The sequence below is a fragment of the Ovis canadensis genome, chromosome 11 (genome assembly GCF_042477335.2).
Source record: "Ovis canadensis isolate MfBH-ARS-UI-01 breed Bighorn chromosome 11, ARS-UI_OviCan_v2, whole genome shotgun sequence".
Taxonomy (NCBI): domain Eukaryota; kingdom Metazoa; phylum Chordata; class Mammalia; order Artiodactyla; family Bovidae; genus Ovis; species Ovis canadensis.
The window spans coordinates 13,658,878-13,685,927 of NC_091255.1; the positions used below are offsets into that span (position 1 = coordinate 13,658,878).

General features: G+C 36.4%; 1 protein-coding gene across 5 annotated transcripts in view; it reads left to right on the top strand.

Annotated features, from left to right (window-relative positions):
* Positions 1 to 27,050, top strand: part of STXBP4 (syntaxin binding protein 4) — a 228,147-nt gene that overhangs the window by 67,748 nt on the left and 133,349 nt on the right. For all 5 annotated transcript variants that reach the window (XM_069602516.1, XM_069602518.1, XM_069602520.1 and 2 more), the window contains exons 10-11: positions 9,792 to 9,888; positions 12,130 to 12,221. In XM_069602516.1, coding sequence (XP_069458617.1) covers positions 9,792 to 9,888; positions 12,130 to 12,221 — 189 coding nt within the window. The remainder of the gene's footprint in view (positions 1 to 9,791; positions 9,889 to 12,129; positions 12,222 to 27,050) is intronic.

A 27,050-nucleotide genomic window follows, 5' to 3' on the forward strand; every position in this document is an offset into this window, starting at 1 on the left:
GATTCTTTTCTAGACAGTGTATTGAAGGATTTTGTATTTTTATCCAATCTGCCATCCTGTGTCTTTTGATTGGACTGTTTATTCTCTTGACATTTACAGTAATTATTGATAGGCTCCAGGAGTTGGTGATGGACAGGGAAGCCTAGAGTGGTGCAGTCCATGCAGTTGCAAAGAGTCGGACACAGCTAAGTGACTGAACTGAACTGAAATTATGTACTGCCATCTTATTACTTATTTTTCTGTCATTTTTGTGGTTCTTCTCTGTTTATTTGTTTTTTTGCTTTTCCCATTGGGGTTTGATGATTTTCTTTAGTAATTTGCTTGATTTATTTTATATTTATTTTTTGTGTATCTTTTGTAAGTTTTTGCTCTGTGGTTACCATGGGGTTCATGTATGTTGACCCAAAGTTATATCTACTTAATTTAAACTGAAAGGCATTTAAACTCAGATGTGTTCTAGAAGACCTACATTTTTTTCTCTCCTCCCCCATATTTTGGTTTTGATCTCAGATTTTACATGTTAATGTTTATCCCTTAACTATCTACAATAGAGTTGCTTTTATGGTTTTTTATCTTTTAATCCATATATTGGCTTATTTAAGTTATTTAAGTAAACTGTGATCCCTATTATATATCTATCTTTTCTAATGGGCTTTATCCTTTCCTATATATGCTTACTTCCTTAGAAGCATCTTAGAAAAGATCCTTCAGCATTTCTTTTTTTAAGGGTAGATTAGGTATTATTGAATTCATTCAGTTTTTGCTTGTCTGAGAAATCATCTCTCCTTTTCTACATGGCAATATGGCTGGATAGAGTCTCCACATTTTGAATATACATGCTACTCCCTTCTTACCGGCAAAGTTTCTAGAAAAACATCAACTGTTAGCCTTATGGATATTCCCTTGTATACGACTCTTTGTTTTTTTCTTGCTGCTTTTAGAACTGTCTCTTTAACTTTCACCGTTTTAATTATGGCATATCTTACCATAGGTATGTTTGGGTTCATCTTTTTAATGAACCTCTGTGCTGCCTGTGCCCAGATAATGCTTCCTTCCTTCAGTTTGGGAAGTCTTATAGCCACAACTTAATCACATATACTTTTGATCCCCTTCTTTCCTCTTGCTTCTCTTCTCACATTATAGGAAACCCTATAATGTGAATATTGGCATACATAATGTTATCCCAAAGATGTCATATATTACTTTTTAAAATTTGCCTTTCTAACTGCTATTTTGATTGGATGATTTCCATTATTTTATCTTCCAGATCACAAATGCATTTTTCGGTATCATTTAGTTTGCATCCATTTCTTCTAGAGTTTTTTTGTTTTTAAATTGCAGATGTTTAATTAATTATGTTTTCAACTGTATGTTTTTTATATTTTCTAGTTCCTTGTTCATATGATCTGTGTTTAGATAAATTATTTTCCCTAATTCAGTTAGCAATGTTTTAAAATCTTTATCTGGAAAATTATTTGTTCCATTATTTACTTTCTTCAGGGATTTTTCTCTTACTCTTTCGTTTGAGAGTAGTTCCTCCGTCTTTTCATTTTAATTTTCTCTGTCTTTGTGAATTTAGATGAAAGATGTACCTGTTGTCATCTTGAGGGATGTGAGAGCATCCCTATGCAGACTGCGTGTGCCCAGTGCCTTTTGTGGGAGGGCTGGATTTGATACGGGTGCTTATCACATGTTTCCTGACACCTGTCACTCTGGTAGAGGGTGTGGCTGGTGATGGAGAAGCTAGAACCTGCACAGGATATGAGATGGGACTTCTCTGCTCACTGAATGTCACCACCCTGTCAGGGGCAGGATTTGCTCCCAAGTTGCCAAAGCAGAATCCCTGAAGGTCAGGCTAGAACTGGCTGTTTCCCTTAGTATGTATTTTTACTTCTCCTTGCACTGGGGCCTTTGCCCCAAACGGGGGAAGTCCTGCAGCAAGTGGGGCTGTATATTTACAGAGGTCTAAGTCTGCCTCTGCAGACAACAGCACCTCTGCTCAGATGCAACCCATGTTCGCCCCTTTCCCTGGTTGTGGTCCCCAGAGATCTAGTGCTGTCCTGTGGCTTAGAGTGAGCCTGGCTGGGGTGTTTGCTCAGCTCAAGCCGGTATACTTAGTGAGGCAGGTGCAGGAAGTCTGCCCCCGTGCTAAATGTGGGCTGTTTCTGGGGTGCTTCCTGAGCAAACTGCCACTGCCTACCTGGGCTATAGCCTGCACCCCCAGGTCACCTCTGCATCCCTAAGCCAAGTCTTTTCCCAGGTCCTGGGTGCCCTAGGTCCAGTACATGCTGTGACGTAGAGTGAGTGGGACTGGGTGTTCTCTCTGCTTGGACTGAGGAGCACAGCAAGGCAGCAGCTGCTAGGGCAGGCCTCTCTCCACCCTGCGCTCGTGCCTGCCCACTCCTCTTGAGTGAACTCTAGGCTTCCCCAGCCTTTCTCTCTATTCTCGCCGTTCTCCCAGTCCCCGTGGGGGCTTGTGTCTCCCCAGACCGGGACTAGGACACCCAGTCTGTGGTTCAGCCCACTCACTCCCAGGATGAATGTCCATCCATGTGATCTCTCTTTTGCTCTAAGTTCCCAACCACAGGCATAGGTCCCAACCCTATCACTTCTCTTCCTATCCTGCACAGTTAGCCATATCTTTCTTTCAGTATCAGGTGTATGAAGGTCCTTATACCAGTTTCCGATTATTTTTCCTTGAGAATTGTTCCATATATCAATGTATTTTTTATGTGCTTGTGGAAAGAGGTGAGCTCCATGTCCTCCTACTCTGCCATCTTCATCTCCCATCAAATTTCTTCCAGTGTAAATTTATGAGCTTACCTCCCTCACCAACGTGCTGTGTTCTTCCAGAATAAATTTTACTTTCGACAAAACTTTCATCTGTAACTGTTTAGCTCAGGAACAATTTACACTGTAGTTAATTGCATTTTTCAGTATTATTATTATTGCTTAATATAAAAAGAACCACTGTGGATTGAGTACCTTCTGTGATGGATATTTTATTTGCATTATTTTTATAAAATTGTTTTTATTTCTTTATATGAAAATATTAACTATATGCAAGAATGATTGAATTTTATGCCTAAAGTTTAAAGAATAATAAAATAAATACACATGTACCCACCACCCAGGTAAGAATGAGAATCTTTGACATTGCCTGTGCCTTTCTTCTTGATCATATATACCTCTTTCCTCAATAGGTAATGCTATTCCAAATGCTGAGTATCACTTATATGCTTTTCACAAGTTGATTGCTAAAATATTCACAAGATCAAAGTGTTTACTTTCAGCTTTGCTTAAGATACTGTTAAAATTTTCCTTCTGTTTCCTCATCTCCTAGATGGCTCATAGTATATGCTCAGAAACTAATTGTTCAATTGGTGTATTTTTTTCCTAAAGTAATTGTACAGATTTTCATTCCTACCAGTCTTATGGAAGTGTTCCCATTGTTCCATATACCTTATACTTAGTCTTATTATAATGCATTTTTACTTCTTTATCCTATCTTAATTTTAAATTTTTCTTTGTTCTTTTTTTAATCCCTTCTTTCCCCCCCCCCCCCCATCTTTACTGTATTTTTTTTGGTTTGATTATGTTTGATTTTTTGGCCAGTGATTTTTGCATTTTATTTTTATTCTTCTGCATCATGTTCAGAAATTAAGACTTTTCTTGGTAATCTTATTGGTTACCTTAAAATTTTAACATTCATCTTGAACTTAGTCTTAAGTTAATCAGAATCTTTACCTTTCTTTCAGAAATAAAAGGTACTTATATACTTATAACACTTTAAATCTGATTAGCCTCTTCCCAGCTTACATGCTCATAATTACCCACTATTTGACTTTAGTGAGGCATTGTTTCTCTAATTCACTTTCTTTGCAGTCACCTCCTAACCTCACATAACCATTGAGTTTCTAATTTATTTTTTCTTTTTCTTTCTTTTTTGTTATTTGAATAGTAAAAGTATGATAACACATTTACAGGAGAATTAGAAAATGCAGAACAAAGTTACATATCATTCCAATATATACTATAATTACTTTTAAGTAGATAAACTAGAACTTTTATTAATAGTTGGAGTTTCAATGTCAAACTCTCAAAAATTAATAGAATGAATAGACAGGAAAGTAGAATGATATAGTAGACCTGTAAAGCACTATGAACCAATTCAACATAATTAAGATTTATTATATTTTCACACAATGGCAGGATACGAATTCTATTCAAATTCTTATAGAGATGAGACATTTTAACATACCCAGGGATATAAAACAAGGTGCAAAAATGTCATGGTCTAAATGTATTGATATCATACAGAGTCTGAATTTTATTAGAAATCAACATCAAAAGGTATTTGAAAATAACCCACATATTTTTAAGTGCAATATGACATTTACCAAGAGAGATCTTTGACTTAGCCATTGAAAGTCTCAATAAAGTTGAAAAACTGAAGAAACGCAGAAGGTGATTGCAGAGAAGAAAGCATATAATGAGAAAGTAATGTCAAAGGTACTTTAAAAATCTCGTGTATTTGGAAATTAAATGTCCACTTTTAAATGATGAGTGTTTCTAAGAAGCCATAACAAGGAAAATTAGAAAACGTTTATAACAGAATAAAAATGAGAAGAGAATTTGTCAGAATTTGTTGCATGCAGCTAGAGCTGCTCAGTGACTGGATTCAGTGTGGAATCTTGAATAAGGTGTGGAAACAACATGATTTGTTATTTTCTATCTAGTATTTTAATAATTTTGAACTATGGACAGAGATATGTAATATTGTACAGGAGGCAGCAAACAAAACCATCTCAAAGGTAAAGAAAAGCAGAAAGTCAAAGCAGTTATCTGGGGTGGCTTTACAAATAGCTGAAAAAAGACAAAAAGGGAAAAGGGAAAAGTATATCTAACTAAACAAAGAGTTCCAAAGAATACCATGGAGAGACAAGAAGGCCTTATTAAATGAACAGTACATAAAACTAGAAAAAATAAATAAATAAGGAGAAAGACTGGAGATCTCTTCAGGAAAATTAGAAATATCAAGACAACATTTTGCCCAAAGATGGGCACTATAAAGGACAGAAATGGTAGAGACCTAGTAGACACTGAAGAGATCAAGAAGAGATGATAATAATACACGGAAGAACTATATAAAAAAGAGCTTAATGAACCAGATTGCTTCAATCATGTGGTCAGTTACCCAGAGCCAGACATTATGGAGAGTGAAGTCAAGTGGGCCTTTGGAATCACTGCTGTTAATAAAGCTAGTGGATGTGATGGAATTCCAGTAGAACAATTCAGAACCCTAAAGTATGATGTCATCAAGGTGTTACACTCAATATGTCAGCAAATCTGGAAGACCCAGCAGTGGCCACAGGACTGGAAAAGGTCAATCCTTATCCCAATTCCCAAGAAGGGTAGTACTAAAGAATGTGCTAACCATTAGACAGATGCACTCATCTTCCATGCTAGTAAGGTCATGCTTAAAATCTTGTGTGCTAGGCTTCAGCATTTTGTGAGCCAAGAACTTCCAGGTGTCCAAGCTGGGTTTAAAAAAGGCAGAGGAACCAGAAATCAGATTGCCAACATTCACTGGACCATAGAGAAAGCAAGGGAATTCCAGAAAAACATCTTACCTCTGTTTCATTGGCTATGCTAAAGCCTTTGACTGTGTGGATCATAACAAACTATGGAAAGCTTTTAAAGAGATGGGAATACCAGACTTATTGGTTCAAGATTGAGAAAGGAGTACAACAGTGTTGTCTACTGTCACCCTATTTATTTAACCTATACCTGAGTACATCATGAGAAATGCCAGGCTGCATGAGTTACAAGCTGGAATCAGGATAGGTGGGAGAAACATAAACCTCAGATATGCAGACGATACCTCTCTAATGGCAGAAAGCAAAGAGGAGCTAAGGAACCTCTTGATGAGGGTGAAGGAAGAGAGCGAAAGAACCAGCTTAAGACTAAATACTAAAAAAAGGAAAAAAAAACTGATCATGGCATCCAGCCCCATTAATTCATGGCAAAGAGAAGGGGAAAGTGTGGAAGTAGTGACAGATTTCCTCTTGGGTTATAACATCACTGCAGATGGTGACTGTAGCCATGAAATCAGAAGATGTTGCTTCTTAGCAGGAAAACTATGACAAACCTAGACAGGATGTTGAAAAGTAAGACATTACTCATCTGACATAGGTCCATATCATCAAGGCAGTGGTCTTCCCAGTGGTCATGTACGGTTGTGAGAGCTGGACCATAAAGAAGGCAGAACACCAAAGAATTGATGCCTTTTAACTGTGGTGCTGGAGAGGACTCCTAAAAGTCCATTGGACAGCAAGGAGATCAAACCAGTCAATTTGGGGGGAAATTTTAAGGGAAATAAACCCTGAATATTTGTTGGAGGGACTAATGCTGAAGCTGAAACTCCAGTATTTTGGTCTTCTAATGCGAACAACTGACACATTGAAAAGTCCCTGATGCTGGAAAAAACTGAGGGCAGAAGAAGAGGGCGTCACAGGGTGAGATGGCTGGATGGCATCACTGATGCAATGGACATGAACTTGGGTAAAGTTCAGGAGATGGTGAGGTCTGGGAGGCCCGGCGTGCTATAGTCCATGGGGTTGCAAAGAGTTGGACACAATGACATAGAATAGAAAGCACTGTATGTAGTTTAATTTTGGCAAAAAGATACATTATTTATTTTTCTAAATATATAGATTCTATATTCATAGGAGGAGTCAGGAAAACTGATACACCAGTTGACAAATAGTGTTTGTCTCTGGAGCAGTGGTTCTTAAGGTCAGGGATGCAGGTGTTTTGCCTCAGGGGACATCTGGCAATGTCTCAGGACATTTTGGGTTTTTACAGTTCGGAGAATGCAACCAAATTAGGACTCACTAAAAAAAAAAAGAAAGAAAATACTTCCTAAATTTTTATATATGAGAATTTAAAATGTACTTCTAAATAAGTTATGTCAAAAACATTGCTATTAAATATATAAAGGAATCTTACTTGTATCAATAGTTAGGAGAATACAAGTGAACAAACAACATACTATTCCATAATCAACATACTGACAAAAATGAAAGTGTGATAACAACAAATAGCTCACTTTTTAAAAATTTAAATGGTGTCCAACTGGATTAATGTATTATTATTATCCATTGTCTGATTGATGGACTTTTTAGAATTACTCCAGTCTGTTTTTTATAATGACATTTTACATGTCTCCTCATCATAGGATATATATACTGTTAACTTTCTTAGATACTGTAAAATTGTTCTCCAAACTGGTTGTGCCAGTTGATGCACAATACTAGCATATACACACTTTTATTCTTCTGTGTTCTTAATAACATTTGCTGTTATCACACTTTAATTTTTGTCAGTATGTTCACTATTAAACTATAACACTGAGGTAAAAGATAAAAATAATTTGTAAGGCTATTCTTTGTCTTATACTGTGTGAAATCATAAATATACCAGAGTGCGTGTTATTAGGGACTAAATGTAGTGGCCTCAAACCCTGGACAGGAAGGATACCTTAGCTTTAGGGTACTGGTTCCTGCTGAGAAACAATGGAGAAAGCTTTCAGCCAAGCATATGATGTTTCTTTCTTAAATCGGCAGATATCAATGAGTGTCTATTTGACAGCAGGTAAATAGGTGTTCTTTGTATCATTGCCTTTCCTTCCCCCCCCCCCTCCTTTTTGCTGTCTTTAGAATATTTTTTATGATTAAAGGGAAAGACTATCAAAAGTTAAGAATCATTATCCTGTATGCAAGGCTATGACTGTGTAGACAGGGCAGGCAGATTATGCTGACTTAAGATCTAGAATCACTTTTGAAGAAATCTTCTGATGTTTTCCCTGCCTCTTGTGTCCTTTTCTTGCTATGCCTAGCCATCTATACGTTGACCAGTTTATTTGCTGTGAGAGTCTGGCTGGCTGCAGTCCATGGGTTCGCAAAGAGTCAGGAATGACTGAGCAAATAAGCACGCATACCCTGTACCCACTGATTACATTTATTTATATGTTATTTTCACTATAGAGATGATGGTAGGTAGTGGCTATATCTTGTTTATATGTCCCTTTGCCTAGTTTAGTGCATAACAAATAGTAAGCACTAAATAAATGCTTGGTAAATGAAGTGATGGATGACTAAGCAGATTTAAAAGGAGGAAGCAATATATAAAGAGCAATCACTAGTATTAACTTTTACCTACATTTTAGTTTTGATGTTCTTGCCAGAATCTAATAATAGGTCATCTTGTTAGATTTTATGCATTAGTTTACAGTTATGTTTTACTATATGTAACCTTTGAATATAAACCAAGAGTGATTTCCATTAGAGTTTTGTTTACTTTAAACCAAAAAAAAACCTGAAAGAAGGTAATCCAGGGCTGGCATTGAGGCACCTCATGCTTTAAGTATCTTTCTGCTCTACCATCTTTATTGAGGTAGCTCATGAACCAAGATAACTACTTCAATTCTAGCAATCTTTTCTTTCTTACCCCCTTTCTTTTCCTTCCTTCATTCTTTTTTTTCCTTCTTTCTTTTAATTAAGACAAAAGAGAGAAGGAAAAGGGATAAGAAGCACCTACCCCTACTTTTGAAAGACTTGCTGGAAGTTCCCTGCAAGTTTGCCTTCCATCTCCTTAACTAGTACATGGTCGTATGGCCTCATCAAGCTGAAAAGGAGGCTGGGAAATATCTTTTAGCTAAATGATGATGTTTTTAGCTAGAAATTGTTGTTCTGTTACTAAAGAACAAGGAGACACTGAACACTGAAATAGTAATACAATTATCAGTCTCTGAAATTTTAACCAGCTATGGGTACTACCAGTGGTCATGTATGGATGTGAGAGTTGAACTGTGAAGAAAGCTGAGCACCGAAGACTTCATGCTTTTGAACGGTGGTGTTGGAGAAGACTCTTGAGAGTCCTTGGACTGCAAGGAGATCCAACCAGTCCATTCTGAAGGAAATCAGCCCTGGGATTTCTTTGGAAGGAATGATGCTAAAGCTAAAACTCCAGTACTTTGGCCACGTCATGCAAAGAGTTGACTCCTTGGGAAAGACTCTGATGCTGGGAGGGATTGGGGGCAGGAGAAGAAGAGGACGACAGAGGATGAGATGGCTGGATGGCATCAAAGACTCGATGGACGTGAGTCTGAGTGAACTCCGGGAGTTGGTGATGGACAGGGAGGCCTGGCATGCTGTGATTCATGGGGTCGCAAAGAGTCGGACACAACTGAGCGACTGAACTGAACTGAACTGAACTGATGGGTACTAAAAACAGACCAGTAGAGAGAAGTGGGTTCCAGAGAATGCTTTTTAGTTTATTATCTGTGTAAGCTTGCCCATAAACAAACCAAAAATTAGAATATTTTGTATTCGACCCAATTCTTGGCAACCTTAGTTTTGGTCTCAAGTACAAGATATCAGACAAAAGTCGACACTGTCAGATTTATTAGGATTTCCTTGCATTTTTCTTCTTCCTTGTCACAGATTTTTAAAAACTAAGAAATAGTTTGAATTTGGTTCTAGGGATATGCTTATAAATTTGACACTCACTAGAGTGATAACTTTCCTCGGGGGGAAAAATGAGGTGGTGAAAGATCAAGAAGCTAGTTTTTTATGGAAAATTAATCCATAAATAGTTATTAGACTTTTTTTGATCATGGTCACTGTTCCTGATATGATTCTTTTCACTGGGTTGTAAAATAATGTGTAATGAAGTTTTATTCTTTGGAGATTAGAAAAATTACTTCACATACATTATTTCCATTCCAGGCTCTAAATTATCTTGGAATTCAGCCCACAAAAGAACAACACCAAGCCCTGAGAGAGAAAATGCAAGTAGACCCAAAGGGGATGGTGTCTTTTGGAGGTAACGTTAGGTTCATCATGTTGCATCATCACAGAAACTTGGTCGAAGAGTTGTTGTGGCCCACATTTATTAAGAGTGCCTCTTCTTTAGCAGGAAAGAAAGAAAAACAAAAGCCACATCTATTAATATGTCAAGTTCCTTAAATGGTGGGACTTTGTTGGTGGCTCAGCGGTAAATAATCCACCCGCAAATCAGGAGACGTGGGTTTGATCTTTGGGTCAGAAGATCCCCTGGAGGAGGGCCTGGCAACCCACTCCAGTATTCTTGCCTAGAAAATCTCATAGACAGAGAAGCCTGGAGAGCTATATACAGTCCATGGGGTCACAAAAAGTCAGACACAACTGAAGTGACTGAACATGTACATAACGCCTTAAACAGTATTCTAAACACTCAGAATTATTGGCCTAACTGAGTCAGCAGAAAGGAGAACTTTCTTAGAATCCTTCAGCTTTAAAATTTTATTCTATCATGTTATGTTCTGTTTTTAATTTGTTGCATAAATGTTTTCAACCAATATGATATAATTATTAATATCTTAAACTTTGCACTATTGGAAATTTTGATGTTTTTTCATTAACTGATAATATAAATAATTCTATGTTTAATATAGCTTTTTTCTTCTTTCTCTTAGGATAAATTCCCACAAGTGGCCTAGACTTTTCAAATGTACTAATGAATTGTTTTTCAGAGACAGTTTACACACATATTTGCTCTGCTACTAGTAATGTTTGAATGTAACTGGTTTTTGTATCCTTGATAACATTAAGAATTTAATTATTTTTTTATAGAGTAGATGCAACATTGTATCATTCTAAAAGCCTCAGTATTGCTAAAGAAAGAAATTTGGGGTTTTGAAGTGATAAAAAAGATACATTTGATCCCCTCTCCTTTTGAAAATCATCACAAAATAATAAGAACAAGAAATAGAAATACATGTATGACCACAGTGAATAAGGACAGAAAGTAAATGAGAACAGTAAATGAATTAGTGAGCAGAGGCATATAAAGCCCAAGAGTTTGAAAAGATAGGAGAATCACAGCAGAGAGCAAGCCAATTCCTGGAAAGGTTTAGAAATTGAGAGCATCAGGTACTTAAGGCTGGGTGTAGGCAGGGCATTTAGAACAGAGTTGTTAGGAATCTGTGTAAAGAGCAATTAGGTATGCTTTTCCCTGCCCTCTCTCAAGCAATCCAGCAACTACCACTCCCTTATCCTTGCAGAGGAAAATAAGTCTATCCTCTTGAGAAATTACACCAGATTGATTCCAGACCTGTAGTTGCCAGCAGCTAGGGAATTTAGGGGTATGTATGGTGAATTATCACTCACAACACACACTCAGATTGCTCAGTGATATTTGCAACCATATTTATACTTTATGGGTAAGCAGTTGTAGGAGTTTCTCCAAAGAAACTGAACAAGACCTCAAAATAGTTGGCTACCTGATTGCTCTGTAATGAAACCCACTAGTTGACAAAGAGAGTTAGGCACACAAAATTTCCAGTCAATGATTTAGTGCCTAATTTTTCTTGAATGTGAACTTAAAACCAGGAGTTATCAGACATTTGGAGAAATCCTTCAACATAAATGTAAAGCCCCAAAGTGTCAGATAAATAGAAAAAGAGGAACTCAGAAAAGGAATATTCCAAGAGCAAAGAGAACTTCAGGTAAACCATATATTAGAAATGATAAAAAAAAAAAAAAAAACTAAGCTGTCCATGAAATAAGAGAAGGATATTATAAAATAGGAGCAGTTAAAAAGATCATTGGAAACTAAATATATAATAGCCAAATTTTTAAAAAAAATTGAAGATAGATGAACATGTCACACTCCATGTCTCAGGAAACCTATAGTTTGCTAGGTGGGCATTAGGCAGTGTTATATAACAATCAAGAGCATATGACTTTCAGTCAGACCTTAAATGGAATCTTGCTTTGCTACTTATTTGCCAAGTTAACTTATCTTAGCCCCAAATTGTAAAATGGAGAGGATTAGAGGACCTATCTCAGAAAATTCTGGAGATGAAATTACAAAGTGCCATTCCTAGCATTTGAGGCAGTTATGGAAACATTCACTGCTATTATTATTATTACTTCTACTACTATTGTTATTATTATTAAGCCTATTTAAGTAAGTTAAATTTTAACTATTATAACACATAGCTTTAACTTCATGTAGAGAAAGGTAAAGTTGACTTAGATAAGGTTAAGTACTGTATTCTTACTGAAATGTGTTCTGTTTTAGATTTTGTCCACACTGCCAGAAACTTGTTTTGCTTGCAATTGGATGAAGCCAATGTTGGTGCACATGAAATTTCCAGCATATTAAATTCACAGGTAGAGTATGCCCTATAGAGGTGTCTTAATTGCACTTAAGTCATGTCTTAAATGGGCTTCCCTGTTAGCTCAGCTGGTAAAGAATCCGCCTGTAATGCAGGAGACCCAAGTTCGATTCCTAGGTTGGGAACATCCCCTTGAGAAGGGATAGGCTACCCACTCCAGTATTCTTGGGCTTCCCTGGTGACTCAGACAGTAAAGAATCCTGCAATGAGGGAGACCTGGGTTTGATCCCTAGATTGAGAAGATTCCCTGGAGAAGGGCATGGCAATTCACTCCAGTATTCTGGCCTGGAGAATCCCCATGGACAGAGGAGCCTGATGGGCTACAGTCCGTGGCGGCACAAAGAGTCGGACACGACTGAATAACTGAGCACAGCACAGCATGTCTTAAGTGTTATGTGTCATAGACATATGCTTCCTTATCTTTTAGAAAATAAGTTATAGAGATTAAACATGCTTCCTGGGTAAATATTTGAAATACAGATAATTTCAAATCAAAAGTGAAATTTTGTCTTGATCTCCTTTATCCTCCTCTCTCACTATTCCATTATGATACTCCCATCTTTAAGTTTACTACAGAAAAGTACTTATATCTTAAGTGTTAACTCTAAAATATTACAGTCTGAACCATCCTTGTGTAATGAGCAGCCACATCAAGACACACAGGATTAAAGAAACTATTGGGACCCTGATATCTCTACCCTCGTGTTCCTTTCTAGTTTTCTAGTGCTAACCCTCCCCACCCCAAGTCAAGATAGCAAGCTACTCTTTGGCCCTCTAACAACATAGATCTGTTTTGCTATTTTTGTGCTTTATCTAAAAAGAAGTTGTAAAGTCTGTTAACTTCATAAGTCATTTGTTCTATAAAACTTTGATATTAATATTGTCAAATCTTTCAGTCCTTTCCTTTATGGATATTTTATTTTGGTGCATTATTAAGGAAGATCTTTTCATTTTATAGTATATATGTGTATATATATGTAGCATACTCTTTATAAATAATTTTTGCTTATGCATGAGGTTGGACCTCAAATGAATAACCACTTGCCCTTATTGCATTATCATTTATTCAGTAACTATCCTTTTCCACTTTTGCAACTAATTTAAAATATAAATTTTAATATGTCCTAAATTTCATATGAATACTCAGATATTTCTAGACAAATCACTCTGTTCCATTGATCTATTTCTTTCTGCCAGTACAGTATTATCTTAATTACTCTAGCTTAATAGATCTAGGTTGGTTGTTATCTGTTAGGTCAAGTCTTTCCTTCTTTTGCTAGCTTCTTGATTTTTATCTGACTACATGATCTTTAGAATCATTGTGCTATGGTAATGAAAATTCAGTTGGGACTTTCTGTTTTTAATTGGGATTTTATTGAATCTAGAGGATGGTTTGAGAGAAGTGAAATGGTTTATTTCTCCATTCATTTAGATCTTTCTTGATGTTTTAGAAAGAGGAAATTATAGCTTGCTACATAGTGGTCTTGATTATTTAAGTTAAGTCAAATAGGTACACTATAGTTTTTGATGCTATTGAAACTGGGACTTTTTTACCATTATATTTTCTAATTGATTAATAAAAATTGATTCTTAAATGGCTATTTTGTGTGATGCCACTTTATTGAACTCCCTCATTCCAGTTATTTTTCAGTTATTTATCTTGAGCTTCCTAGGTAGACATTTGACGTTAATTACTTTTGTCTCTTTCACAATTTTTTACTTTTTCTGAATAAGAGCTACAAAACTGAGCAAGAACCTAATTTCCATGGTATTTGAGCCATTTAACATTTTTAATTTTTGAAAAGAAGCTAGCGTTATCTTACTTAATGAGCAAGTTTTACAGTTGGCCATTGAACTACATAGGTTTGTACTGTACAGGTCCACTGAATCACAGGGTTTTTTTTCAGTATTATATACTATAGTACTACATAATCCAAGGTTGGTTAAGTCGTTGGGTGCAAAACCACAAATGTGGAGGGCCTACTGTAAAGTCATACTCAGATTTTCCACTATGTGAAGGATCATTGTCCCTAACCCCTCACATTGTTCATGGGTCAGCTGTTCATGGGTCATTCCAGTTCCTCTGAAGAAATTTAAATAATAGAAACTTTACCTGTTCCTTAAAGGCTTGAAAATGTTTCATATGCCAAGTGATTGGGGCCTAGATCTTTCAGGAGAGGGGATGTTTCCTATAGAATGTCTTCTAAGGTGGCTTTATTCAAATGTTTGTTCCTTTCTTGGGTAATGTTATTGATGCACATTTTCTTAGAAAAAATTTCCTCTCATCAAGATGCTAAAATTTATAAAATATTAACATAGATTTTTTTCAGATTTTTAATCCTTATTTGTGATGATACTGCTTTTTATTTTATAGGTGTACTGCACAATTTTTTTTTTTTGGTTCCGTCACACAGCTTATGGGATCTCAGTTCCCAAATTAAGAATCAAATCCAGGCCTCTGCAGTGAAAGCAATGAATCCTAACCACTAGACCACCAGGGAACCCCCAACACAATTTTTACATAGTACTCACACCCACAAGTGTTGTTGTTGTTGTTGTTTTTAATCTTTAAATATTTGACTGTGGTGGGCCTTTGTTGCTGAGCATGGGCTTTCCCTAGCTGCAGTGAGCAGGGCTACTCTTTGTTGGGGTGCGTGGGCTTCTCATTACAGAGCGCCGCCCCTAGGTGTATTGGCTTCAGGAGCTGCAGCATAAGGGCTCAGTAGTTGTGCACACGGGCTTATTTGCCCCATGGCATGTGGGATCTTCTGAGACCAGGGCTTGAACCCCTGTCCCCTGCATTGGCAGACAGATTTTTAACCACTGGACCAATAGGTAAATCCCATATCCATAAGTTTTTATGGGTAATATTTTAATAATCGCTCAACAGTATATAATTTTTCTGTTGTGGATATGTCTGACTCTTATTTCAAACTGATTTAAACATTTTCTAGTGATATACTATAGTTTCCTTTTGGTTACTGCTTTCTAGTTTAATTTAGAGGGCCATATTCAGAGACGTATTCATAGACATATTTAATTTAGACATATTCTATGTGGTATTAATCCTTTGACCATATACCCAGTATATAGTCAGTTTTATGGAATGTTTTCTATTGTGTGAAAAAGCACATATGTTTTACAGTTGTTGGGTGCAGTGCTTTCTATGTGTCAGGTCAAAGTTCATATCATGTGGTTCAATTTTCTATTTTCTTTTAAAATTTTCTCTTTCATTACTTATTGTTGTTTTTGTTGTTACCTTTTATTGTATTGTCTGTTACTGAGAGAGAGGTGCTTTAAAATTTCCTCCATTTGGCTCTAATTTTTGCTTTGCATATCATGAATCTTTATTATTATTTTTATTTTAGAATTGTCATATTTTGACAGGTTGTTGAATCTCTTCATCTTTAGAATGTTTCTTGCTTTAAAGCTACCTTAGTCTAATTGTGTAGTGGTTGGTTGGTTGGTTTGGTTTTCAATTATTATAAACATAATTTTTAAAAGTTATAATTAAACTATATTATTATATTAGTTTCAGGTGTATAATATAGAGAATGAGTTTTATACATTATGAAATGATAGCAACAATAAAACCAGTTACTACCCATCACAGTAAATGTTGTTACAATGTTATTGACTGTATTCTCTATGTATACATTACGTCCCTGTGACTTATTTATTTCATATATTTGGAACTTTGTATGTCTTCATCCCCTTCACCTATTTCGCATCCATCCCCACCTGTCTCCCCTCTGGCAGCCACCTGTTTGCTTTCTGCATGTATAGTCAGTTTCTGTTTTATTTTGTTCCTTTTGTTTGTTTCTTTTTTAGGTTCAACATGTAAATGAGGTCATATGCTATTTGGTTTTTTTCTGAGTTATTTCACTTAGCATAATACCCTTCATGTTCATCCATGTTGCCATAAATAGCAAGATTTCTTCTTTTCATGGCTGAGTAATAATATATATATAAAACATTATATGCATGTGTGTGTGTTTATATATATGTTTATATATATGTACCATATCTTTATTTGTTCATCCATTGACAGAACACTTAGATTGTTTCCATATCTTGGCTTTTTAAAATAGTTCTGCGACATAACAGGGGTACATATATCTTTTTCAAGTAGTGTTTTATTTTTCTTCAGATAAATACTCAGAAGCAGAATTACTGGGTTGTATGGTAGTTCTCTTTTCAGTGTTTAAAAATTATTTATTTATTTTGGCTGTGCTGGATCTTTGTTGCTGTGTGCAGGCTTTCTCTAATTGTGGTGAGCAGGGCCTACTCTGGTTGCAGTACTAAGCTTCTCATTGTGGTGGCTTCTCCTATTGCAGATCCCAGTGCTGGAACACCCAGGCTTCCGTAGTCGCAGTGCATGCAGTTCAGTAGTTGTGGCTCCCAGGCTCCAGAGCATGCAAGCTTTGCGCTCTAGATTTCAGGCTCAGTAGTTACAGTGCATGGGCTTAGTTGCCCTGTGGCATAAAGAATCTTCCTGTAATGGGAGTTGAACCTGTGTCCCCTGAATTGGCAGGCAGACTCCCAACCGTTGGACCACTAGGGAAGTCCTCGTTTCAGTTTTTTGAGGAAGCTCCATACTGATTTCCAAAGTGGTTGCAACAATTTACAATCCCACTGACAGTGTGAGAGTTTTCCTTTTCTTTACATCCTTACCAACACTTGTTGTTTATTGTCTTTTTGAAAATAAGCATATGATATGTGTGAGGTGGTATCTCAGTGTGGTTTTAATTTACATTTCCTTGATGATTAGTAGTGTTTAGCACCTTTTCAAGTTCCTGATAGCTGTCAATATATCTTCTTTGGAAAATGTCTGTTCACATCCCCTGCCCATTTTTAATTGAGGTTTTTGTTCTTTGATAATGTATTGTAAGAGTTCTTTTTGTATTTTTAATATCAACCCTCTTATTGTATATATAATTTGCAAATAACATCTCTCATTCAGTAGGTTGCCTTTTCATTTCATTAGTGTTTTCATTTGCTGTACAAAAGCATTTTAGTTTGATGTATTCCCATTTGTTTATTTTTGCTTTTGTTGCCCTTGCTTGAAGAGAGATACCAAAAAAAAAAAAGGTAAGGCTGATGTCAAAGAGTATACTGTCTGTGTTTCCTTCTAGGAGATTTATAGTTTCAGATCTTACAGTTTTTAAGTCTTAAATTCACTTTGTGTTTCTTTTTGTATATGGTGTAAGAAAATAGTCCAGTTCATTCTTTTGCACGTAGCTGTCCAATTTACCAGCACCACATATTAAAAAGACTCTCTTCTCCATTGTGTATTCTTGCCTCATGTTGTAAATTAATTGACTTTATAAGTGTGGGTTTATTTCTGGGCTCTTGATTCTGTTCCATTGACCTATGTATCTGTTTTTGTGTCAGTACCAAACTATTTTGATTACTGTAGCTTTATAGTGTATGTTCATGTTTTGGACTGTGAAACCTCCAACTTTGTAATTATCTTTCTCAAGATTGCTTTGAATGAGCTGATCACTAGAAGGAAATAGAATAGGTAATTAAAAAAAAAAGCCTCCCTATAAACAAAAGTCCAGGAGCAGATGGCTTCACAGGTGACTTCTACCAGGCATACAAAGAACTTTTACCAACCCTGCGCAAACTCTTTCAAAGGAACACTCCCAAAGGCATTTTATGAAGTCATTACCCTGATATGAAAACCAGACAAAATTACTACCTAAAAGAAAATTATGGGTATATCAAATATCTTTGATAAATGTAGATGGATAACCTCTCAGCAAAATATACCAAGCTGAATCCAACAGTACATAAAAAAGATCATATACCATGACCAAGTGGAATTCATTCCAAGTTCACAAGGATGGTTCAATTTGCCAAATCAATCAGTGTGATATACCACATCAAGAAAAGAAGTAAAAAACCACATGATCATCTCAACAGATGGAGAAAAAGCATCTGACAAAATTCAGCATGCATTCATGATAAAAACCCTTACCAAACTGGATGTAGAAGAAACATATCTCAATGTAATAAAAGCTGTGACAAACCCACAGCCAATAGAAAATTCAGTGGTAAAAAGCTGAAGGCCTTATCACTAAAACCTAGGACAAGGATGGCCATTCTCACCACTTCTTTTCTACATAGTATTAGAAGTCCTAGCACACCAATCAGATAAAAGATATCCAGATTGGAAGGAAAGAGATAAAGTTCTCATTATTTGCAGATGAAAAGATAGTATATATAGAAAACCCTAAAGACTCCCCACAAAAACTACTAGATCTGATAAATGAATTCAGCAAGGCAACAGGGTGCAAGATTAGCATTTAGAAATAGGTTGTATTTCTTTACACTAACAATGAAATATCAGAAAGGGAATGTAAAAAAGCAATAACTTTTAAAACCACACCAAAAAAAAATGATGCTTAGAAATGAACCTGAATGAGGAGGTAAAAAACTTATATAACTAAAGGTAATTGAAGAGGATTCAAAAAAATGGAAAGATATTATATGCTCTTGGATTGGAAGAATTAATATTATTAAAATGGTCATACTGCTCAAAGCAATGTACGGATTTAACCTGATCCCCTCAAATTACACATGACATTTTTCACAGGACTGGGAAAAAAAATCCTAAAATATGTCTGAAACTATAGAATTGCCATGAAACCCAGAATTGCCAACCAATTTTGAGGAAAAAGAACAAAACAGGAGGCATAACCTCCCAGATAGATAAAATAATCAAAACAGCATATATTGGCACAAAAACAGATAAAAGATCAATGAAACAGAATAGAGAGCTCAGAAATAAACCCATATAACTATGGTCAATTAATCTTTGACAAAGAAAGATAGAATATGATAGGAAAAAAGACTTAAATATATGACAAGACACCGTGGAACTCCTAGAAGAGAACATTGGCAAAGTATGTTTTGGCATAATTTGTACCAGTGTTTTTTTAAGTCAGCTTCCCAAGGCAGTAGAAATAAAAACAAAAATAAACAAATAGGACCTAATCAAGCTTACAAGCTTTTGCACACCAAAGTAAACCCATAAACAAAGAGACAATCTATGAAATGGGGGAAAATATTTACAAACATTCCAACCAACAAGGGCTTAATTTCCAAAACATAGAAATAGCTCATACAACTCAACAAAAACAAACAGATAATCCAATTGAAAATGGACAAAAGACCCAAATAGACATTTCTGCAAAGACATACAGTTGGCCAATAGGCACATGACAAGATGTTCAACATCATCAATTATTAGAGAAATACAACTCAAACTACTACACCTCACACCAGTCAGAACAGCCATCATTAAAAAGTCTATAATAACAAATGCTAGAGAGGGTGTGGTGGATAAGGCAATGGCAACCCACTCCAGTACTCTTGCCTAGAAAGTCCCATGGATGGAGGAGCCTGGTGGACTACAGTCCATGGGGTCACTAAGAGTCGGACAAGACTGAGCGATTCCCCTTTCACTTTTCACTTTCATGCATTGGAGAAGGAAATGGCAACCCATTCCAGTATTCTTGCCTGGAGAATCCCAGGGACGGTGGAGCCTGGTGGGCTGCCGTCTATGGGGTCGCACAGAGTCAGACATGACTGAAGCGACTTAGCAGCAGTAGCAGAGAGGGTGTGGAGAAAAGGGAACTCCTACACTTTGGTGGGAATGTAAGTTGGTGTAACCACTATGGAAAACAGTATGGAAGTTCCTCAGAAAACTGAAAATAGAATTACCATATGATCCAGCAATCCTGCTGTTAAGACAGATTAGCTGAACAATATATGTACCTTCATAGCAGCACTGTTTACAATGGCCAAGACACAGAAACAACATAATTGATCAGCAACATGAATGGATAAAGAAGATGTAGTACATATATATACAGTGGAATACTACTCAGCCACCAAAAATGCAAGTAATGCTGTTTGCAGCAACATGGATGCACTTAGAGATTATCATACCAAGTGAAGTAATTCAGAAAGAGAAAGACAAATGCCATATGGGATCACTTTTACGTATTAATAGAATCTAAAATATGACGCAAATGAACCTATCTACAAAGTAGAAACAGACTCATGGGCATAGAGAACAGATTTGTGGTTGCCAAAGACTGGAGTCAGGGGAGGACTGGACTGAGATTTTGTGGTTTGTAGATGCAAAGTATTATTCTCAGAATTTTATCATCTTTCCTGTCTCTTTTAACTCTTATTTCTCTTCCATATTGCCCTAGAATGTTACCCCAATATGTTGCAATATCAAGGTTAAAAATCTTTCCTTAGTTATCCTATCATTTTGTTACCACCAAATTTAAATAAAAGGTATTTGTTTTAACTCACTATGTTCATAAACTCTTACATATTAAGATTTTGTTCTGAATTGGTTAATCATACTATTGATACACATTCAAAAAATTCGTTTTATTTTTTTTCATTATGAGTATTTTAATTTCCTTAAGTATTTTATTTCCCCCTTTTTAATATAAATTTATTTATTTTAATTAGAGGCTAATTACTTTATAATATTGTATTGGTTTTGCCATATGTCAACATGAATCCGCCATGGGTGTACATGTGTTCCCCATCCTGAACCCCCCTCCCACCTCCCTCTCCATACCATTCCTCAGGATCATCCCAGTGAACCAGCCCCAAGCATCCTGTATCATGCATTCAACCTGGACTGGCGATTCATTTCATATATGACATTATACATGTTTCAGTGCCATTCTCCCAAATCATCCTACCCTCCCCCTCTCCCACAGAGTCCAAAAGACTGTTCTATACATCTGTGTCTCTTTTGCTGTCTTGCATACAGGGTTATCGTTACCTGCCGGGGTCCAGCCCCGGTGGATCCAGGGTGATTCGAAGGGGAGACGGAGTAGGCGAGGAAAAAACTTATTTATTTATTAATATAAGATTAGGTTAGGAAGAAATAGTGTAGTAGGAAAATTAAGTGGAGAAAAGATGCTGAATAACTTGGTTTACGTGGAAAGCCAATAAAGTTCCAGACAAGGAGCTTGCACCTTCTGCATTAGGCCACCGGCGTCCATTTGAATGTCGGAGAGTGCCCCGCCTTGGGCTCTCTCTCTTACGGATCTTAGAAGCCGGGACAAGTAAGTAGACGTGGCAAGCCTCCACGCCCCAGATGGGAATTCAGCCTGAAATTAGAGTAAAGAGAAGACACGGGGGAAACCAGTCCTTCCAACTACTGGCCCCCCCTCTATTGTCCTTCAAGGCTTTTTATACTTTTGATTATACATAAAGATCAATGGGTAATACAAAGTTATGCAGCGTTAGCAGCCCAGACTGACTCTTATCAAAACCAGGCTTTTCTCTCTGCATACTAGTCTTAGGTGATTTACATCATCTTCCAGTCAAAAGGGCCAATTAACATTTTACAGCCTTTTTTCTGATAAGGGTTTGTCAACCAGAAGACTTACTTGTGTTGTTCTTCCCAAAGTCTGGTGCCACTCTCAGAAAGCACTAAATAAAGTTACATTCTTACATAGCAAAGATACAGCAGTTTATAACAAGTAAAAGGAGTACAGTGATTATAACGAAAAGTAATTAACTCAAAAGTCTAGTGTTGTTAACATCAAAACTATTATATATCCTTTTCATATCCCATTTACATTGATTAACATCCTCCCAGGTGCCTAAAAGATAACGAATATGGAGGCCTGGCAGCAATCATTGAGTCAACAGTGAAAACCCATCACCAATATGATTTTTAACTCTCTAAAAAAGGCTCTGTATCTTTAAGATGCTTTTAAGCTTTGAGCCTCTTGCAGCTGGGGGGCTGTAAGCAATTCACAAGCTGTAAGAGGTCCGGGGGAAACCGTTAGGCAAGCTAGAGAGCTATCAGAGGGGTTTAACTGAAACATCCCTTTCAAATGCAGAAGACTAAAGCCCTGATTTGACTTTTTCCAGAGAATATCAGAAGAGTGGAAAAGCAGGCAGATTCTTATTTTGGGGGGGGACATGCTCAGGAAATACCAGGGGGATAACGTGAGGTCTGATTAGCCTTGCCGTCAGAGCTCTGCCGCATGACCTTGTCACGGGTGGAATTCCTCACGCTGGCTCCTGGCAGTTACCATCTTTCTAAATTCCATATATATGTGTTACTGTACTGTATTGGTGTTTTTCTTTCTGGCTTACTTCACTCTGTATAATAGGCTCCAGTTTAATCCACCTCATTAGAACAGATTCAAGTGTTTTCTTTTTAATGGCTGAGTAATACTCCATTGTGTATATGTACCACAACTTTCTTATCCATTCATCTGCTGATGGACATCTAGGTTAGTTCCATGTCCTGGCTATTATAAATAGTGCTGCGATGAACATTTGGGTACATGTGTCTCTTTCAATTTTGGTTTCCTCGGTGTATATGCCCAGCAGTGGAATTGCTGGGTCATAAGGCAGTTCTATTTCCAGTTTTTTAAGAAATCTCCACACTGTTCTCCATAGTGGCTGTACTAGTTTGCATTCCGACCAACAGTGTAAGAGGGTTCCCTTTTCTCCACACCCTCTCCAGCATTTATTGCTTGTAGACTTTTGGATTGCTGCCATTCTGACTGGTGTGAAATGGTACCTCATTGTGGTCTTGATTTGCATTTCTGTGATAATGAGTGATGTTGAGCATCTTTTCATGTGTTTGTTAGCCATCTGTATGTCTTCTTTGGAGAAATGTATGTTTAGTTCTGTGGCCCATTTTTTCATTGGGTCGTTTATTTTTCTGGAATTGAGCTGCAAAATTTGCTTGTGTATTTTTGAGATTAGTTCTTTGTCAGTTGCTTCATTTTCTCCCATTCTGAAGTCTGTCTTTTCACCTTGCTTATACTTTCCTTTGTTGTGCAGAAGCTTTTAATTTTAATTAGGTCCCATTTGTTTATTTTTGCTTTTAGTTCCAATATTCTGGGAGGTGGGTCATAGAGGATCCTGCTGTGATTTATGTCAGAGAGTGTTTTGACTATGTTCTCTAGGAGTTTTCTAGTTTCTGGTCTTAAATTTAAATCTTTAATCCATTTTGAGTTTATTTTTGTGTATGGTGTTAGAATGTGTTCTAGTTTCATGCTTTTACAAGTGGTTGACCAGTTTTCCCAGCACCACTTGTTAAAGAGATTGTCTTTAATCCATTGTGTATTCTGCCTCCTTTGTCAAAAATAAGGTGTCCATAGGTGTGTGGATTTATCTCTGGGCTTTCTATTTTGTTCCATTGATCTATATTTCTGTCTTTGTGCCAGTACCATACTGTCTTGATGACTGTGGCTTTGTAGTAGAGCCTGAAGTCAGGCAGATTGATTCCTCCAGTTCCATTCTTCTTTCTCAAGATTGCTTTGGCTATTCGAGGTTTTTTGTATTTCCATACAAATTGTGAAATTATTTCACAATTATTTTCACTAGCTCTGTGAAAAATACTGTTGGTAGCTTGATAGGGATTGCATTGAATCTATAGATTGCTTTGGGTAGTATATTCATTATATTGATTGCTTTGGGTAGTATACTCAGTATATTGATTCTTCCAATCCATGAACATGGTATATTTCTCCATCTATTAGAATCCTCTTTGATTTCTTTCACCAGTGTTTTGTAGTATTCTGTATATAGGTCTTTAGTTTCCTTAGATAGATATATTCCTAAGTATTTTATTCTTTTCATTGCAATGGTGAATGGAATTGTTTCCTTAATTTCTCTTTCTATTTTCTCATTATTAGTGTATAGGAATGCAAGGGATTTCTGTGTGTTGCTTTTATATCCTGAAACTTTACTATATTCATTGCTTAGCTCTAGTAATTTTCTGGTGGAGTCTTTAGGGTTTTCTATGTAGAGGATCATGTCATCTGTAAACAGTGAGAGTTTTACTTCTTCTTTTCCAGTTTGGATTCCTTTTATTTCTTTTTCTACTCTGATTGCTGTGGCCAAGACTTCCAGAACTATGTTGAATAGTAATGGTGAAAGTGGGCGCCCTTGTCTTGTTCCTGACTTTAGGGGAAATGCTTTCAGTTTTTCACCATTGAGGATAATGTTTGCTGTGGGTTTGTCATAGATAGCTTTTATTATGTTGAGGTATGTTCCTTCTATTCCTGCTTTCTGGAGAGTTTTTATCATAAATGGATCTTGAATTTTATCAAAGGCTTTCTCTGCATCTACTGAGATAATCATATGGCTTTTATTTTTCAATTTGTTAATGTGGTAAATTACATTGATTTGTGGATATTGAAGAATCCTTGCATCCCTGGGATAAAGCCCACTTGGTCATGGTGTATGATCTTTTTAATGTGTTGTTGGATTCTGATTGCTAGAATTTTGTTAAGGATTTTTGCATCTATGTTCATCAGTGATATTGGCCTGTAGTTTTCTTTTTTTGTGGCATTTTTGTCCAGTTTTGGTGTTAGAGTGATGGTGGCCTCATAGAATGAGTTTGGAAGTTTACCTTCCTCTGCAATTTTCTGGAAGAGTTTGAATAGGATAGTTGTTAGCTCTTCTCTAAATTTTTGGTAGAATTCAGCTGTGAAGCCATCTGGACCTGGGCTTTTGTTTCCTGGAAGATTTCTGATTGCAGTTTCAATGTCCGTGCTTGTGATGGGTCTGTTAAGAATTTCTCTTTCTTCCTGGTTCAGTTTTGGAAAGTTGCACTTTTCTAAGAATTTGTCCATTTCTTCCACGTTGTCCATTTTATTGGCATATAATTACTGATGGTAGTTTCTTATGATCCTTTGTATTTCTGTGTTGTCTGTTGTGATCTCTCCATTTTCATTTCTAATTTTATTGATTTGATTTTTCTCCCTTTGTTTCTTGATGAGTCTGGCTAAAGGTTTGTCAATTTTATTTATCCTTTCAAAGAACCAGCTTTTGGCTTTGTTGATTTTTGCTATGGTCTCTTTTGTTTGTTTAGCATTTATTTCTGCCCTAATTTTTTAAGATTTCTTTCTTTCTACTAACTCTGGAGTTCTCCATTTCTTCCTTTTCTAGTTGCTTTAGGTGTAGAATTAGGCTATTTATTTGACTTTTTTCTTGTTTCTTGAGGTATGGCTGTATTGCTATGAACCTTCCCTTAGCACTGCTTTTGCAGTGTCCCACAGGTTTTGGGTTGTTATGTTTTCATTTTCATTCATTTCTATGTATATTTTTATTTCTTTTTTGATTTCTTCTGTGATTTATTTGTTATTCAGCAGCGTGTTGTTCAGCCTCCATATGTTGGAATTTTTAATAGTTTTTCTCCTGTAATTGAGATCTAATCTTAATGCATTATGGTCAGAAAAGATGCTTGGAATGATTTCAATTTTTTTGAATTTACCAAGGCTAGACTTACGGTCAAGGATGTGATCGATCCTGGAGAAGGTTCTGAGTGTGCTTGAGAAAAAGGTGAAATTCATAGTTCTGGGGTGAAATGTCCTATAGATATCAATTAGGTCTAACTTGTCTATTGTATCATTTAAAGTTTGTGTTTCCTTGTTAATTTTCTGTTTAGTTGATCTATCCATAGGTGTAAGTGGAGTATTAAAGTCTCCCACTATTATTGTGCTATTGTTAATTTTCCCTTTCATACTTGTTAGCATTTGTCTTACATATTGTGGTACTCCTATGTTCGGGCATATATATTTATAATTGTTATATCTTCTTCTTGGATTGATCCTTTGATCATTATGTAGTGTCCTTCTTTGTCTCTTTTCACAGCCTTTGTTTTAAAGTCTATTTTATCTGATATGAGTATTGCTACCCCTGCTTTCTTTTGGTCTCTATTTGTGTGGAATATCTTTTTCCAGCCCTTCACTCTCAGTCTGTATGTGTCCCCTGTTTTGAGGTGGGTCTCTTGTAGATAACATATATAGGGGTCTTGTTTTTTGTATCCATTCAGCCAGTCTTTGTCTTTTGGTTGGGGCATTCAACCCATTTACGTTTAAGGTAATTATTGATAAGTATGATCCCATTGCCATTTCCTTTATTGTTTTGCATTCGAGTTTATACACCCTTTTTGTGTTTCCTGTCTAGAGAAGATCCTTTAGCATTTGTTGGAGAGCTGGTTTGGTGGTGCTGAATTCCCTCAGCTTTTGCTTGTCTGTAAAGCTTTTGATTTCTCCTTCATATTTGAATGAGATCCTTGCTGGGTACAGTAATCTGGGCTGTAGGTTATTTTCTTTCATCACTCTAAGTATGTCTTGCCATTCCCTCCTGGCCTGAAGAGTTTCTGTTGAAAGATCAGCTGTTATCCTTATGGGAATCCCCTTGTGTGTTATTTGTTGTTTTTCCCTTGCTGCTTTTAATGTTTGTTCTTTGTGTTTGATCTTTGTTAATTTGATTAATATGTGTCTTGGGGGTTTCACCTTATGTTTATTCCTGTTTGGGACTCTTTGGATTTCTTGGACTTGGATGATGATTTCCTTCCCCATTTTAGGGAAGTTTTCAACTATCATCTCCTCAAGTATTTTCTCATGGTCTTTCTTTATGTCTTCTTCTTCTGGGACTCCTATGACTAGAATGTTGGGGCATTTAACATTGTCCCACAGGTCTCTGAGATTGTCCTCATTTCTTTTAATTCGTTTTTCTTTTTTCCTCTCTGATTATTTCTACCATTCTGTCTTCTACTTCACTAATACTATCTTCTGCCTCCATTATTCTACTATTTGTTCCCTCCAGAGTGTTTTTGATCTCATTTATTGCAGTATTCATTATATACTGACTCTTTTATTTCTTCTAGGTCCTTGTTAAAGGTTTCTTGCATCTTCTCAATCCTTGTCTCCAGGCTATTTATCTGTGATTCCATTTTGATTTCAAGATTTTGCATTATTTTCACTATCATTATTTGGAATTCTTTATCAGGTAGATTCCC